General features: G+C 42.8%; 1 protein-coding gene across 1 annotated transcript in view; it reads right to left on the reverse strand.

Moving 5' to 3' along the window:
• The window catches only part of PLEKHA8 (pleckstrin homology domain containing A8), a 44905-nt gene extending 29208 nt beyond the window's left edge, over window positions 1–15697 (reverse strand). The window contains exon 1 of the mRNA XM_054563976.1: window positions 15587–15697. Coding sequence (XP_054419951.1) covers window positions 15587–15626 — 40 coding nt within the window. The 5' untranslated portion in view covers window positions 15627–15697. The remainder of the gene's footprint in view (window positions 1–15586) is intronic.
• Between the last annotated feature and the right edge of the window lie 2137 nt (window positions 15698–17834).

Below are 17834 nucleotides of genomic sequence, written 5' to 3' on the forward strand. Positions count from 1 at the left end.
TCTCAGCATAAGTCAATTATTGGCTTGCAAACCTCTTGGGATCAACTCATTAATTTTCATTTCAGAAAGTGAAGCTCCTGACCTTAGCTGCAAATTCTATGGAAACTCAAACTTAAAGGCCACTGCTCTTTGCACAAACATTATGACCCCGGAATCCACCCTGATCACACTATGTCTTGTTGAGCAGTGAATCAGCACTCCTGGAATCAGACTGTACTGGTGATAGTTCAGAATGCTCTCCTGGTAGAGGAGAGTACCATCTTCTCACTTACAGTTCAGCTACCATGACTCTACTTGGTGAGAACACTCCCCAAAACCACCATGACTTTTGAGTAGAAAGAATTGAGGATACCTCATTTACAACATTTTATGAAATTCAGAACTCCATCTGCATGACTCAGGGTATTACTCCAGAGAAACAGAGCCGAAAGTATGTACCTTTCTCTTTCTCTCTCTCTCTCTGTCCCCCTCCCCCCCCCTCTGTCCCCATCCCCCTCCATGTAATGATGGAGGCTGAGAAATCCCAAGATCTGCAGTCAGCAAGGTAGACACTCAGGAGAGCAGAGCTGTAACTCCAGTCCAAAGATAGCTGGCAGGCTGAGGACCCAGTAAGAACCAACGCTTCAGTCCAAGTTGGAACGCCAGAAAAGATTCATGTCTCTGCTCAAGCCTTCCCTCTTGGCCTTTTTGTTCTGCTTAGGCCTTTGACTGAATGAGACCCACTCTCATTAGGGGAAGCAATCTCCTTTACTGGATCTACCAATCCGAACATTAACCTTGTCCAGAAACTCCCTCACAGACAAGACCCGGGACGAGGTCTGACCAAATATCTGTGCAGCCTCTGGCCCAGGCAGATTGACACATAAACTTAACCACCACACATCATCAATTTTAAGATATATCATTATTTTATGTGTCACAAAAAAAGGGAAAAACCCTGCTATTAAGCCACAATATAGCACTGATGCCAAGATGATTCCTGATTTCAGAGTTAATGAAATGTGGGGAAAAAGTCTAAAAAAATGTTTACAAATACTAAACTAGGTTTATTTTACAGGAATCTGAAAAAGTCACGCCCCACCCCCCAACACACACACATATATACACACATGAAACCCAGCTGTAGAAAGTTCTGAAAGTAGCCGGTAAACAATTATAGTGACTGAAACCAAAACTTCCCTGTAACAGGTTCAGTATTTACCTAGAAGTTATAGTTATGGTAGGGGAAGTTCAATGATTGTTTTCTGCAGATTGTAACTACAAAAACTATGAGCAAGTGAAACTTTTCTTTAAGGAATAAAGACCCTGGAATTTCAGCAGGCACATGAGGAGACCACAGAAGTCTCATTCTCATTACAGAGGAGTGCCATTTAAAGGCAGCGCAACGGACAGTCCACATTAGTATTGGGATGCACTGCTCTTTCACGACGTCCAGTCCTGAGAAGCTCAGCTGCTGCTCAGGAATGACGAATTGTAAGAGAAAAGAGGCATGGATGATGAAGAGACCATTAGTCCTTGTCTTGCTTTAAACTGCAGTTGCCTTGGTTGCTGTATGATGGTTTGTTTTACGTATCCAAAGGACTGTGCTGGCTGATGCCCACAGAGCTGGTAAAACATTACTTCTAGGTGTGTCTCTGAGGGCGTCCCGGGGAGAGCTCAGCATCTGAGTCAGCAGGCTGAGGAAAGGGCACGGCCCCACCCGGGCAGGGGGGCACCATCCTGTCCACGTGGGCCTGAGGAGAACAAAAAGGCAGAGTGAGGCCGAACTCCCTTGCTGCTCGGAACAGAAGGGAACTTCTCACCCTGATAAGCGCACCTACAAAAACCCCTCAGCTGACAGTGCACTTAATGAGAAAAGACTGCATGCTCTGACCCCAGCATGAGGGACAAGGCAAGGGTGCTTGCTCTCTCCCTTCTTTCAACGTTGTATTGGAGGTTCTAGCCAGGGCAAGAGGGTACCAAATGAAATGAAAGGTCTCCAGATCAGAAAGGAAGAAGTAAATCTGCCTCTCTTTGCCAACATGCTCTTATATATTAGAAAAGGAAATACTCCCTAAGTCCACTAAAAAAATTATTAAAATAGACAAGCTCAGCAAGGTTGCAAGATATAAGACCCATATACAAATGTCAACTGCATTTGCACACAGTTGCAATGAAAAATCAAAAAATGAAATTAAGCCAATTCCATGTACAATAACATAAAAAATTAAAATACTTAAGAATAAACTTAAAAGAAGTCTTAAATTTGTACTCTGAAAACTACAAATATTATTCAAAGAGATTAAAGATTTTAAGACTTTATTCCAAAACTGTTACCAGCCTATTCTTTTCTCACACGGTGCAAATGTCTGTCTTTATTTAATGGACAGCAACTGTTTCCTAAACTCACTTTTTTCGACTCAACTAATGTTAAACAATATATGTTTTTTCAATGAGCATAATTTTCTTTAAAAAATGCACTTAATATTTGAATCTAAAATGACATAGATCATGTTAATTTTGCACTCTTTGTTCTTCCACATCAGCCACAATGTTTAATCAAAATCTCTATGCCCAGATGTGCTTATTCCTTTAAAGATCCAAACCAGATAAGTGATTACTTGTGAGTCATACCAATATCTGACTGAAAAATACTGCCACTTCCTTCTTTTATTACTCACTAGCCTTGTGACAAGTAGCTCATCCAAACACATCATTAAAAAAAAAATGTATTCCATTAGAGACATAAAATTTTTTTAAATACTTATTTTTTAGGTTTACACACAGTAAAATTTCTTCCATTAACAGTCCTTAGTTTGGATAAATACAGTTATCTAACAACCACCATAATAATCAAGATACAGAAAAATTCTATTTCTTCCCCTTAAAATTCCCTTGTGCTACCCCTGTGTAGACGAACCTTTCCCCCACACTTTACCCCAAACCAACCACTGTTGTTTTCATTTTAAATGGAAAATATTTTCTAATTTTCTTGGAGACTTTCTCTTTGACCCATGGGTTGCTTAGAAGGGTGTTGTTTAATTTTCTAATATTTGAGGATTTCCCACATCTTTCTGTTACTGACTTATACTTTACTTCAATTAAAGACAGAACATTCTTTTACATTTGGCAGGGTTTCTACTATAGCCCACAATATGGTTGATCTTAGTGTATGTTCTATGTGCACTGGAAAAACAATGCAGTATGCTGCTGTTATTTGGGGGATTATTCTATAAAGGCCAATTAGGTCAGGTTGGTTGACAGTGTTCAGATCGTCTATGTCACTGAACAATTTACTATCTACTTGTTCTATCCATTACTGAGAGAATGTTGAAGTTTGCATGTGCAAATGTGGATCTATTTCTCCTTCCAGTTCTCAGTTTTTGCCTCATATATTTTGATGTTGTTTTTAGATGTACCCACATTTAGGATTCTTATCTTTCTTATGAATTGGTCCTTCTGTAATTATGCCATGTCTTCTTTATCATTTCCAATTTTCCTTGTTCTGAAGTCTACTTTGTCTAATATTAAGAGAGCCAATTCACCTTTCGTTTGATTAGTGTTTTCATGGTTCATTTTTTTCTTATCCTTTTATTTAAAAATAAAACTGAAAAGTACTCTAATTTTTAAGAGCAGTGTTAGGTTTAAAACAAAATTGAGAGGCAGGTACAGAGATTGACCACATGCTCCCTACCCCCACACTTGAATAGTTTCCCTCATTATCAACATCACTCACCAGAATGGTATTATTATTTTTTTACTATTTACATTGACACATCATAATCACCCCAAGTTCATAGTTCAACGTTCACTCTCCATGTTGTACATTTTATGGCAGTGATTTTCAACCGTTTTCATCTCATGGCACACATAAACGGGGGGACTTGGGGGCTGTGAATTTCCCACACAGGCAATCATGTCATCTGTGAACAAAGGCAGTTTTGTCATCCTTCCCAATGTGTAAACTTTTTATTTCCTTTTCTTGCCTTATTGCATTAGCAAGGATTTTCAATATGATGTTGAAGGAGTGGCAAGAGGGGGCATCCTTGCTTTGTACCTGGTCTTAGTGGAAAAGCTTCTAGTTTCTCACCATTAACTATGATGTTAGCTGGAAGTTTTTTCTAGTCTTCATCAGGTTGCCAAGGTTCTCCTCTATTCCTAGTTTACTGAGTTTTTATTAGGAATGGGTGATGTGTCAAATGCTTTTTCTGTATCTATCCATATGATCACGTAATTTTTCCTTTTTAGTTTGTTGATACATGGATTACCTTGATTTTCAAAAGTTGAACTGGCCTTGCGTATCTGGGATAAATTCCACTTGGTCATGGTGTACAATTCTTTCTATACACTAATGGATTTTATCTGCTGATATTTTGTTGAGGATTTTTACATCTATGTACATATATCCTTTTATTTTTAATCTGTAATTCTACAATTAAAGTAGGCTTCTCATAGACAGCATATAGTTTGGTATTGTATCTTTATCTGATAATATGTGTCTTTTAATTCAATTGTTTAGACCACATACATTTAATATATAATTGATATGGTTTGAATTACAGCCACTGTTTTATCATTCTTATTGTTCCTTGTTGTTTTTTCCTTTTCCTGGTTACTTTTTTTGCTCCCTTTCCTGCTGTCCTTTGGATTATATAATTCCATTTTAATATATCTATTTAAGCTTTTGCTATATCTCTTGGTATTTTTTTCATTGGTTGTCCTAGGGCTTAGGAAATACCTAACTTCTGACCCTACTGAGAATTATTTGATCATTTCAAGTTCTTTTCGTCTTCCCTCTTTATGTTATCACTATTATTTGCATTACATCTACATAGAATGAATACCCCCACTGATAATGCTATAATTGTTGCTTCCAGTAGTCACACACATTTTAAGAACTTAAGAGAGAAAAATAGTCTATTATATTTATACAGATAGTTATCATTTCTGTTGCTCTTCTTTAATTCTGAGGTTTAAGTTCCCCTGGTATCATTTCCCTTTAGGTTAAAGAACTGCTTTTAGACATTTATTATAGTTTCCTTTTATCTAAGGATGTTATTTTACCTTAACTCTTGAAGAGCATGTCATTGATTATAGTAGACCTCTGAGTTGACAATTCTTTTCTTTCAGCACTTTAAAGATGTTGTTCTACTGTCTTCTAGCCTCAATTTTTTCTGGCTAAAAAACCCCCAGATATTGAAATTGTTGCTTCTTAATATTATATTTTTGTACTCTTACTACTTTTGAGATTTTTTAAAGTTTTCAGCTTTTTAATTATGATATGCATGAGTATGTCTTTGAGGTTATACAGGTTGAAATTTGCTGAGTCCTTGAATCTGTAAATTTGTAGTTTTCATCTAATTTGGGAAGTTTTCAGTTGTTACTTTTCAAACGCTTTTTCTTTACCAGTGTCTTTCTCCTTTCCCCAATGCCCACAGATCCCTGGGGTTTCACTCTCTTTTCCCCCAATGTCTTTTTATTCTTCAGATTGAATAATTTCTATTGATTTGTCTTTAAGTTGCTGATTTTTTGCTGCGTCACCTGTATTCTACTGAGCCCATCTACTGAGTTACTTTGTAAAATCTCAAATACCATACTTTTTAGTTCCAAAATGCCCATTTAGTTCTTTTTTAATAGTTCATATTTTTGTTCCAAGAATCTCTACCTTTTGATTTGTTTCAAGAGCGTTCATCTTTATCATGTTGGTCATTCTAGTCCTGTCTTCCCTCCCCAATCTGCCTGTTATTGTTTACTTTTCAGAGTGCTCAGAGAGTTGCTTTTACTACTCTGTTTAGAGTTTTTAGTTTTAATCAGCGGAAAAAGGCTGCAGTGGGCTTCCTCCATCTTGGCCTAATCATGACACTGTCACATAGAGCAACCAGTAGGATGCCTGCTAAGTGAGGTGGCGGCCCGGGACCGTCACTCTGCCTATAAGCCCATCAAAGTGTCTTCAGAACTTTTGCCAACTAGTTAGGGGAAACTAGCTTACAATATTACTGTTTAATAGAATAAAAAGGACTCATTAACACACTGTAAATTTTTAAGAACCCATAGTGAAAGGCTCCTGGGTAGAAATGCAGAAAAACAAGAGAAGGGGCTATTTAAATGCACTTGTAGAAACTTAAGCCGAGAGTATAGAAAAAAAGTGAAGGGAAGGTGCTTTTTTTATCAACCAAAAGAGGAAAAAATAGTAACCGTAATTAAACAGGTATAGAATGGGAGAAGCAAAAGGGGTGAAGAGGTCTCTGACTTCTTTCAGCTTTAGTTTCTTTTTCTTGAGATTCACAGCACGAGCTGAACAGCCTTTAGTAGTCTCCGCTGGCTTTCAAAACCTGTGAACCTCCACCTTCATACAAAATAACAGGAAACAATTCTTTTACAGAACCTACTTCAAGAGAATGTAACTTCTAATGTCAAGAAAATAAAGTCAGATTAAGTTTCTTGATAGGATTAACAATCTTTCTGAAGTGATGAGTAAGACAATTTATTCACCATAAATTGGTTACTGTGCTCATAACCCATATGCATTATATGATGGTTATAATTCACTATGGTATGAATATTATATAGATATGCTTGTAGTAGGAAAAAAAAATAAACCTACTGTTTTTAACTGGAGCAAAGCTCAATTAATGACCCCTGACCTGCACAGCCTTGGTGCTTCCGTTGCCTGGCCCTGGGCGCTCAGCCGTACCCCACCTCATGAGGGCCCTCCCCTATAACTCGGCCTCCCAGGGGAGCTCCAGACAGGGCAGAGATAACAATATCTGGGTTCTTCTGCTAGGTCAGTCCGTAACAATTTCACTGCAGTTGGGAAGTGGGGAAGAAGAGATACCCGTAATAGTAACAGATTATAACCAAGCATTAGCTAAATTAAAAGTTTCTTAATTTACCATTAATTAATTCACAGAGCATTTTTTGAGCACTTCTGATTTGCCAGGCTTGGTGATTTATAGAAAAGAAGATTCCAGCCTTCAAAGAATGACAGTCCACTGGGCCTTCAGGCATGCGGAGGGGGAGGAGACCGTCATTACGATATATTGTATCAAATTCTCTTTAGAACCCCCTGCTAGAGCCTGCTGCAGAGCACCTTCCCTGTATGCTTTAAGCTACTGAACTGCATATTTCTTATATTTATTCGTTCTGGGCAATGCCTCTCCTGTGTCCCACCATCACCTTATTCAACAGAAGAGTCAGAAAACTGGTTCAAGTTCAAACCCATAACATCCAGGTGTGTCATCTTGACCATGTCACTCAGTCACTTAATTCCTCTGGGCACTATTTTCTAATTTATAAACTCAGAGAGATGGACTAAACCGAGTCTCTAAGGTTTAACATGTCATCTTCCTTCTGACTGTAATGTGTCTGTTAACAAACCTGGCACCCTCCTACCACCCTAGCTCCGAGCCTGAAGGTCGGTTCCGCTGCCCGGCTCCTCCAGGTCACTGGGTCCCATTTCCAGCATTCCACTGGCCCGTGCTGGGGCGCGGAGCAGGAAGGACGCAGAGTCGGGCAGCCCTGGCTCATTATTTGCTCCATCAGTCTCTGATTTACCTTGTGAGCCTTCATTTATTCGCCTGTGAAATGGGAGATAATGCCTCCCTTCTCTCCGCGCTCACAGCTTGCCCCCGTAATTCAGCTTGCCCTCTTCCTTTATCATGTTTCATCCCGTTGAATCTTCCTTGTTTATTTTTAAAAAGATTTTTGTTTATTTATTTTTAGAGAGAAGGGGAAGGGAGGGAGAAAGAGGAAGAGCAACATCAATGGGTTGCCTCTTATACGCACCCTGACCAGGGACCGAACTCGCAACCCAGGCATGTGCCCTGACAGGAAATGAACCAACGACCTTTTGCTTTGTGAGATGACATCCAACCAAGCCACACCAGTCAGGGCTCTTTATCGTTTTTTTAACACGCTCTTTCTTCTATTTAGACACTCAGAGTGACTCCCTACCATACCAATTCTAAACTCTCAGGCTTGGTTTGGTTTACTAATCTAATCCCATCCCAACAACATTCCAGCATTTCCTCCTGCTCCCAGACAAGATCTCTCCTTTTTAGTCCTGCAGGTTTCTTTACTGAGGGTCACTTCTGTTTCCCCACCTTCCCCGTTCTGTCCGGGCCAATTCCACCCACCCTTTGGTCCCACCTCCTCCACGAAGGCTTCCCGGACTCCCCCTGAAAAAGATTCTCTACATTTTTCTTGACAAAGGTATGCCTGCCTGCTTTGACCAGTTTTATACCTTCCTTACATTCTTACTTTCTTCTCTCCTAATTTCTGGCTGCTTCTACTGGCCTCAGAAGTTGAACGGCTGGTCTGCGTCCCAACTGTGCGTACTGGCCAGCAGGGGCAGGAAAACAACAGGACGTCTGTGGTGCCAGCCTGGATGGCCCGACTTCATCTAACATTCATCCTGCCAGGGCTGGCCCCCATTTGCATTTTAAAGATCAGTAAAGGCACCAGAGAGTGATAGGTGACACCCACCTGTACCTAGAGACTGGTTATACGCAACATGGTCCTTCTAAGCCTTGTGAAGCCACAGCCTCCGAGCAACTACATAAAAGCTTAAAGGTCAAAATGACCAATTTAGCTGGGAGAGCATTATCATAGTTGAATAGGATTTCCACCGGACTAGGACCTCCCGTGACAGCAAGGATCATGTCTCACTCCATACGGTATCCCCAACACTCCCCCCACTCACAGGGTCTGGTAAACCACGATGCTCGGGGTTACATGAATGAATGAATGATCGACTGACTGACTGACTGACTGACTGGGGACTATCAGATGGTATTAAAAGTAAATTGTTAAAACTATTCCTCTGGCATTTAAAAATCAAGGCAGAGCCATCCCTGTTTTGGATACACAGGAGTAATTCTATCTGAAGGACATTAAGTAGATTCCCAAGCAAATAACATTTTGCTTCCTTTGATGTGATAGAAATACTGGGAAAGGTCAGACCTCCCTCCGGCTAACTCTACAGGTATTACCCATCTCTCCACCTCTCCTGGTACTGTCACCTCCTCCACAAACCAACCTGAAATGGACCCAGAAAGAGAAATGTCCAAGCACCAGGGTAGGTTTTGGCCCGTCTTCCCTGCTGTCTCACCTGCCTGTCTGGCGTCCAACAACAGCTCCACTGCCTGTTTGTTTGTCAGTCTGTCTCCAATCTATTCCTAATGGAATTTAACTGGCTTTTGCTCAATTCTAGATAAGATGAAAGTAATGGTAACAGGAAGTGGCAAAGATTAAACACTGAGAATACAGTCTAAGAACAACGGTTCTCGGGCTTCTTTAGGCCACAGGCCGACGCCAATGACATAAGATTCCATGGATGACTCCTAACATCTCCATCCCCATCACACATCAAAATCAACGGTGCTGCTTTTGATGGAGTGCCAATGGGGATATAGTGTAACATCTCTTATGCTCCTTAACAAATATTGGTTAGTTTTGCTGGAAACAAAAGTACAGGCCGGTGCCACAAAGGATTACACAATCTGTTATCGTCATTCACTCACAAAGATGCCTGTCATAGGACGACAGAGTCAATTACGAAATTCAGATGGTTTATGTACATCTTTTCCTTTATAATTTGTACCCATCTAACTTTCAAAAGGAGGATTTAAGGAATTCAAAATACATTTACTCTCAGAAGCCACCAGAAGCCACGACTAGCACGCAGACAATGCCTATCAACTGAGTTTTTCTGGTATTATTGTTAACCTATCCTTAAGCGAACTATGTACCAGGCAGGTTCCTGTGTATTTTCCATTCTGAATTAATAACAGACCCAGTATGGCTATTATTCTTGCTGTCATCTTAAAACTGAGGCTCAGGGCAATTAAGTACTTGCTCAAGGTGTCAGCACTAGCAAGGAGTAGAGTAGAGGTTTGAACTCAGGGCTTTCTGATCCCAGCCTTTTGCACTTAGGATTCAAAAATACTGGCCCATGCTCTTGTCATTGGAGCCATGAATAGAAGAGTTTACCACTGGATATCTGTGTGCAAAGAATGTACCCTTGCATCATACACAAGTTAGTTCAAAATGGATCTGATATAAATATAAGAGATAACTATAAAAACTTTTAGAAAAAAGCATAGGAGTAAATCCTTATGACCTTGGGTTTAGCAATGGTTTCTTAAGATCTCACATTACAAGTTTACACAAAAAATAAATGAAAAAAATTGTATACTGGACATCAAGATTAAAAACATTTGTGCAGCAGCCCTGGCCAGTGTGTCTCAGCTGGTTGGAGTGTTGTCCAGTAAACTGAAAGGTCTCAGGTTCGATTCCTCATCAGGGCCCATGACTAGGTTGCGGGTTTGGTCCTTTGGAGAGGCAGCCGATCGATGCTCCTCTCCCTCTCACTCTCCCTCCCTTTCCTCTCTCTAAGGTCAATAGGCATGTCCTCAGGTGAGGAATGAAAATAAAACATTTGTGCTGCATAACATTAAGAAAGTGAAAGACAATCTATAGAATAAGAAAAAAAAAATATGCAAATAATGTTTGATAAGGAACTCCTATCCAGAATAAAGATCTCTTACAATTCCACAATGGCAAAATACATTCGGTTAACAAATGGGCAAAGGATGTATACAGACATTTCTCCAAAAGAAGATATACAAACGGCTAATAAGCACATGAAAAGATAGGTGATCAATGTCATTAATCATGAGGGAAATATAAATCGAAACCACTTCAACTCACTTGGATGAATATAATAAAAAAGACAGACAATTACAAGTGTTGGTGAGAATGTGGAGACATGGGAATCTTCTTTTATCACTGATAAAAATGTACAATGGTGCAGCCACTTTGGAAAACAGTTTGTAAGTTCTCCAGAAAAATGGAGCAACTCAAATATCCATCAGTGGATGAATGGATAAACTAAATGTTATCTCCATACAATATACTGTTTGTTAATAAAAAGGAATGAGGTACTGATATATGCTACAACAGTGATGAACCTAAAAAAAAAATATGAGGTAAAAGAAGCCAGTCATAAAAGACCACATAATGTAGGATTCCATTTATATGAAATGTCTAGAGTAAGCAAATTTATACAGACAGATTAGTGGTTGCTAAGGGAAACTAAGTTCTTTTTGGGATAAAGCAAGCGTTTTTAAATTGATTATGGCAATGGTCGTACTTTATTTTTAAAAATACTTTATTTATTTCTTTTTAGACAGAGGGGATGGGAGGGAAAAAGAGAGGGAAAGACACATCCATGTGCAAGAATTACATCACAACCCAGGCGTGTGCCCTGACTGGGAATTGAACCAGCAACCTTTTGGTTCATGGACCAGTGCTGAATCCACTGAACCACATCAGCCAGGACCAATGGTTGTACTCTTTAAACATACTAAAAATCATACCTACTAGCATACTTTAAATGGGTGAAATTTATGATAGGTGAATCATTATCTCAATAAAGATATTAAAAAAAAAAACAAATCAAAAAAGTTGACCAGTGGTTGTGAGACCATGTGCTTCTTGCCCTGGGTGACTCACATCCCAGGTATCCTCCTGGCATTGTTTCCGCAGCACACCTGGGGGTTGGGGGGGGCGGTAAACAAAATTAGAGCACCTCTTTAGACAACCATCTGGTCAGCATGGCGCAAGCGTCTGTTATTTTTGGAATGCAGCGCTGCAATGGGCTTATGCCCTGGCCTGCTGGAAGGGCCCGAGAAGCCGGCTGCTGGCTGGAGCTTAACTATGGCAGCAGCTCTTGCATCTGCTGAGTGGGCAGGAAAGGGACCTAAAACTGCAAAGTAGAGCGCTCACAGCTGGCTCAGAGATTCTCCTTGTGACAAAGCATATGCACAACAGTGGGCAAAGTCTTCCTCACTCCTGAACCCCTCCCCACCTACCACTCCCAAACAGTCTGCTATTCTAGGTCAACATACTTTAAATATAGGTGCATTATGAATCAGCTAGAATTATATAATGATCCATAGGAAGGACCTTTAAAAAGGATTATGTAATGGAGCATTCACTCTGGAGCCACTTTCTAACTGTGTGACCTTGGGCCAGTGTCTCAATGTCTTCATCTGGAAAATGGGAATGAGAAGGGCAATCGCTTCCTAAAATTGCGGTGAAGATTAAATGAACTGATCCATGCAAAATGTTCAGACTAGTGCCCGAAATACTCTAAGTGTTAAGCTTTTTGCTATTCTTATACACATAAACTGGTAACCCTCATCTTTTGATGGGGGGAGACACAAGCTCAGCAAGGGTAAGGTGACCGCAGTGGGCGGTGACAGGGCTGGCGTCAGGCTGCAGGTCTCTGACTCCTCAGCTAGCGTCCTACCGCAGAGCATTCACGGAAACCATGCACATATGATAACCCTGGACTCACTCTCAGGGCTTGAAAGACACAAATTACAAACACACAGTGCCCAGCCCCTGGGTCTCACACAACGTAGGTGTTTGTGAAACATTGAATCCAGTCCCTTTTCCTTGCAGGTTTAATCTTCTAATATCTGAAGAGAAGATGTGACACTAAACCCCAGATTGTCCAATGTTCAGCTGCTCAAAAGGCAGGATGGCTCCGAGCTGTTGAAGAAAACACACATGAGCAGGTCCCTCCTGCCCCCTCATTTTCCTCTGAAGGAGCTCAGGGTACCCGAGTATGTGCAGTATATTAAAGAGACTTTTCTTTCTTTCTCTTTCTGTATTTTAGTGGCAGATTCATGGAAGAAATATAGATGTTATTCTCAAGGCTTGGTGTTGTCAACTTTTAATAATTGATACCTATTAGGATAATATAAGAGGCAAAAGAAGTTCACAAAAATAACTACATGACTTGGCAAAATACAAAGAATGCACCCAAGGTGAGCTTTAAGCTTGTAAATGACCTTATCTTCCCCTCCACCCCCGCCACACACGGAGTCACTCACAGCACCCAAACCAGCCTCTGAGGCCCTAAAATACCAGGCCTCCCCCCTAACCCCACGTTTGTTGGAGGCTCACTTTCCTCAGCTCTCCAGCCATGCGAGTCCAGTCTTCTTTCATTTTCTTAAACTCACCGGCCTCTTCTATCTTGCTTTAGGGCCTGCATACTGACATTCCAGTATCTAGAAAGTTCTTCCCTACAGCCTCCAACTGCACCTCTGCCTTGGCCTCGCCACCTAACTAAGTTCAATTTATCATTCAGGCTCTCTTAAATCTCCCAAATCTTTTCTCCAGAGAAGCTTTCCCCAATGATGCGGACTGGCCTCTCCTCTTCCCCTCTCCCCAAATAACACACACCTGGAACGTGCATCCAACCACGTATCCAATGGTTGTCTTTCTCCCCCAACCCCCTGGCTGGAAGCTCAAGGAACGCAGGGGCTGTGTCCCTCTCATCCAGTGTCACTTGCCCTGCGCCAGCTCAGAGTGGATGGTGAAGGAAATTAACAACACTCTCCAAGGGTTCAGAGGATTAGCTGCTAAACTGACTTTCTAACTCTTCCACCCAAATTTGACAAGACGTTCTGTATCAGGCTGGGTGCATGACACAAATACACAAACTAAACAAAAGGTTATGTTCCCCCTTTGGAGAAAAACTCAGAATGAACAAAAACTTGGACTTGGGATTACATGAATTTTAAAGTTACTCTGTGCAAAACCATAAGAAAAAAATGCTACTTTTATAAACAGGCTTCATTCTTTTGGGGAGACTAACTCACATAGGAGGGTAGAAGAAGTAAGAATGCATTTGTTCCTTCTAGGCTATTACTGTTCCTTTCCAAAGAAAATGCATCTCCTAATGTAGTAGAATGTGTTGAACCATAATTCTCAGTATAATGCAGGAAAAGTACCGGGTGGAGTGATGCGCTTCTATAAACAGTGCCCCCACAACGAGGCCGCCCCAGGCCAAGGGCACAAGCTGCTTGGTGCGAGGATAATGACCCCAGGGTCCCTCTTCCTTTAGGTTTCCACCCTGGCGTCACTCACAGAATTAACTTCTCTTCCTTGGAGAAGAAAAAAGTAGACTCAGAACAGATGGCCCAGGCATCACATGGGAAAGATTCCAAAAGATCCTTCTAGAGAAATTTTACTCTATTGAAGGATAACACAAAAACAGTCAAGAAAAAAAATAAAAGGCATTCCATGGTCAGAAAGTAGGTATTGTACCAAGAGAATAAACTTTCTATACAGAGAGAGGAGTTCGAAAGGAGAGACAAAAACCAAAAAAAGGAGGGGCTGGGGAGATGGAGAAGAAGGAAGAGGAATGTTGAGGATGAAAGAAAAAGGTTAAAAAGCACATGTGTGGAAAGGGGTGATCCACCAGCCACTAAATTTTACTCAAAGGTGTAAGATCCATCCATCTCAGAGCTTCGCGATACCTCAGGAGGAAAATGAGCTGATCGAGCATCCTCCCTTTGGGGTAACACAGTGGCAGCCTCTGACAGCCACTGAAGTCCAGCCAGGAATTATCCGCTCCTTATGGACATCAGTGAAGGTGTGACGTCAATGAAGGTCCCTGAAGAAAAGGGTGGGCCTCCTAAAACACGGCCCCTCACTCGGTCTTGACTACTGAGCACAGGAAAAATAAACAGAACTCACTTCTAACCGCACTACAGACAGAAAAGAGATTCTGGGTATATCCAACAGGTGCCCTTGGCTGTGCTGTGTAACCTCATCAAAATCACTGTACCAACTAAGCCTCCCAGACACATCCGCCCCTAAAACGCCCCAGAGCTTTGCCACACTACAACCCTGAAAAACTGTGCTAGCAGAAAGGATGGGAAAATAGATCTTGCCTGGTGCTAAGAGATACTGGGGATATTTCTGGTTTCACAGACATTGCTATTAGAATTAAAAGTGCCTAGCTCATTACCCATAATCAAACTTACTTCCAAAAAAGTGCCTGCCACAGCATACAGAGGCTTTTATTAAATGCTGCTTGCACAAATGGAAAAAAAAATGCTTGTTCTGAATCATTTTCACAGCTGAAGAACAGTCATGACCTCAAGATATGAAGGAAGTACTTCCACACATTGGAAAGAAGTGGGCTACTATTTTTAAGCCATTCTGCTCAGCAGGGCAAGAAAACAGCTGATAACATTTGCATTGACTTTATGGTAATTTTGGAGTCTGTAAAACAAAAAGAAATGCTCAGCGAGAAAACCAAAAACCTTGTGCAAAGCTTGGAGCTCCGAAACTGTCGAGATGGAATTCTGATAGCTAGGTCTGCGCGCAGATGGCCCTGAAGGTGACAAAGCGAAAGTGTCTGCCCTGGGACTTTGTTTGAAAAAGGCCCTTTCCCCTCTGGAATTCCAGGTTACTTCGGGCATTGCCAGGCAACATCAGCGCCTCTCTCCCGATGCCACCGCGCGCATCGTGCTTTTCAAGTCACCCCCGATCTCAGGATTCCGTAGGTTTCCTTAAAGTGAATGGGTAGCTTATTGCCCTCACCCAGCCCCAGCACGGGAATGCGTCCGCACAGCACGGGGGACCCCGTCCTGTGAGTGAAGTGCTTTGGAGAAATATTCCCCGTCCGCACAGGTCTCTACGGTCCTAGGAGGGGCCATGACCCCGACCCCCAAGAGGCGCGTCCCAACGTGGCCCTCCAGCTGCTCAGACAAAGGACCGAGCCCCTGGCGCGCCCCCCACTCACCGCTCAGATAGTTGGTCCACTTGTACAGCACCCCCTCCATGGCGCCCGCGGCCCCTCCGCCTCCGCCGCGCAGCCGCTGTCCCTCGATCGCCAGCCCCCTCACTGCTCCAGACCCCCGGAGCCGACAAGCAGCAGCAGCAGGGCCATCGCCCGGCGCTGCCGAGCCGCCCACTCCCGGCGCCGGGGCCCGGTGCGGGGACGCCCGGCCGGTCTCACATCGTCTGCCCGGGGGCGGGGTCACTGCGGCGGCCTCGGCACGTGAGGACACGACAGGGGCTGACGCGCCTCCGCCAGTAGATTAAGACGCTGGGTGGGCCGTAGAGGCGACTGCCGTCTTCGAAGTGCCGCAAGCCGGACAGCGGGTCGCTGGCGGCGCCACCGCACGCTACCTTAGTCCCCGACCCTCCGGGCCCGGGGCCCACTCGCGCATGCCCAGTGCACCGCTCGCGCTCCCGTTCCTAAAATCCACTCCGGGGTTTGGCGACGATCACGAGGGCGGGGTTGAAGGGGCCCAGAGGCCCGCAGGGAAATTGAGTCTGGATAGGCTGGCTTGGAAGAAAGCGTTGGGTGACACCCGAGGCGGGAAGCCGCTGGGACAAGTGTAGGACACGCTCCTGGCTGTTCATGGTGCAATAGATGGTTCGGGCCCCACCTCCTGATGTTTGGTGGTTGCCGGGTGGTCCCTTAGGGTGGCCCCTGGGATCTAGCTCCCAGGCGATTTCAAGGCTGCCCAATAGATCTCACACACTCGAGGTGCCCAACAATAGGGCTTAGGGAGATGATGGGAATTTCACAATAGAATGCTGTGTGGCCATTATAAATGAATGTTGTCGAAATTCTAAGTAAATGTGGTCCGCGGACAGCAGCTCTGGCGTCACCTGGGAGCTTGTTTGTCAGAAATGCAGAATCTTGCCTCTAGCCCACATCTCTGGAATTTTAACAAGATCCCCAGGGGATTCCTCTGCATATGAAAGTGTGAGAAAGTTCTCTCAGAATATGTGAGCAGGAAAAATGTTAACTATAAATTGGGTAGAAAGAGGAGGTTACCAAACAAAGTGTACAATGCAATCTAAATTATTTCAGGCATATGTCACAAAAACATGCACCAAAACGTTAAGATTATTTGCCGGAGGTGGCATTAGGGGCGATCTTTTTCCTTTAGTGTAAGGTTGCCGTATTTAGCAAATACAAATATAGAACAATTCCTTGTTTCTCTGAAATTTAAATTTAATTCAGCTCCTGTATTCTAAGTGGAAACCCTACTCCAGTGTTTTACTTTCTTCCTAATCGGCTACAACGAACATGCATTGCTTTTGAAATTAGGCGGAAAAATGTAAAACTAAGATGAGCCTGTGTAATTCATAACCGTGATTACTATTCCTTCTTTAAAGCGGAGGTGTGCACGTGCTTATCCTCGATGGAAGCTATTATAGACGTTCTGGATTAAGAACACCTAAATCCTAAGTAATAAATTATTAGTGGCCAGGACTTTTTGCGGTGTTGTAGAAAGCATCAGAAGACCTGATTTGAAGGCGGGGCTCAACTCCTTTGGGGCTGAATAACCTTAAGCAGGACACTTAATCTTTCCTATATAATTATATATACTTTTAAATATACTTTTAACATACTTTAAAAGTATATTTAAATATACTTTAAAAAATTTTTTTAAACAAGAGCCTGCCTGACTGGCAGTGGAGTAAGAGTCACGCACGGGAACGCGCTTTGTCAACCCTACAGCACTGCTTGTATCGTTTATACTGTAAATTAAATAATAAGTAATAGCAGGAGTGTTAGATTGCGGAATCCTGGGGCTTCTCACCTACGGCGAGAATAAATACTTCCGGAAATCTCTACTGTTTTCACAAGTCCCCAGGACTCCTCTCACCACGCTCAGTCCCGGACTTCACACGTGTAAATCTGCCAGGGGAGTTTCCGGTCGGCTCCGCGCCCCACCCATCCCAAAATTCCAAGCTGTGGAATTCTTTAATCCGCAGGACTCTAGGACCGTGCCGGGTACTTCGTCGCCGGGCGAGTTTCGGGCGGGCGGGTTGTACATTACATTCCTGCAGCGTCATTGGCTTGAGGAGAGCCTGAGGGACAGCACCGCAAGCCAATAGAAGACCATAATTCCCAGGCGACTGCGGTGCAAAAGCTACTCCGGCCGGGATTTGGGTTTAACTCTTTAGTGGTGAGTTTGCAGTTCGTGGGAAAGTTGCAGATAGTAAACGTGGCACGTCTGCTAGGAGGG

The sequence above is a fragment of the Pteronotus mesoamericanus genome, unplaced genomic scaffold (assembly GCF_021234165.1).
Source record: "Pteronotus mesoamericanus isolate MK-2021 breed Mesoamerican mustached bat unplaced genomic scaffold, CSHL_Meso_final scaffold_85, whole genome shotgun sequence".
In the NCBI taxonomy this organism is placed as follows: Eukaryota; Metazoa; Chordata; class Mammalia; order Chiroptera; family Mormoopidae; genus Pteronotus; species Pteronotus mesoamericanus.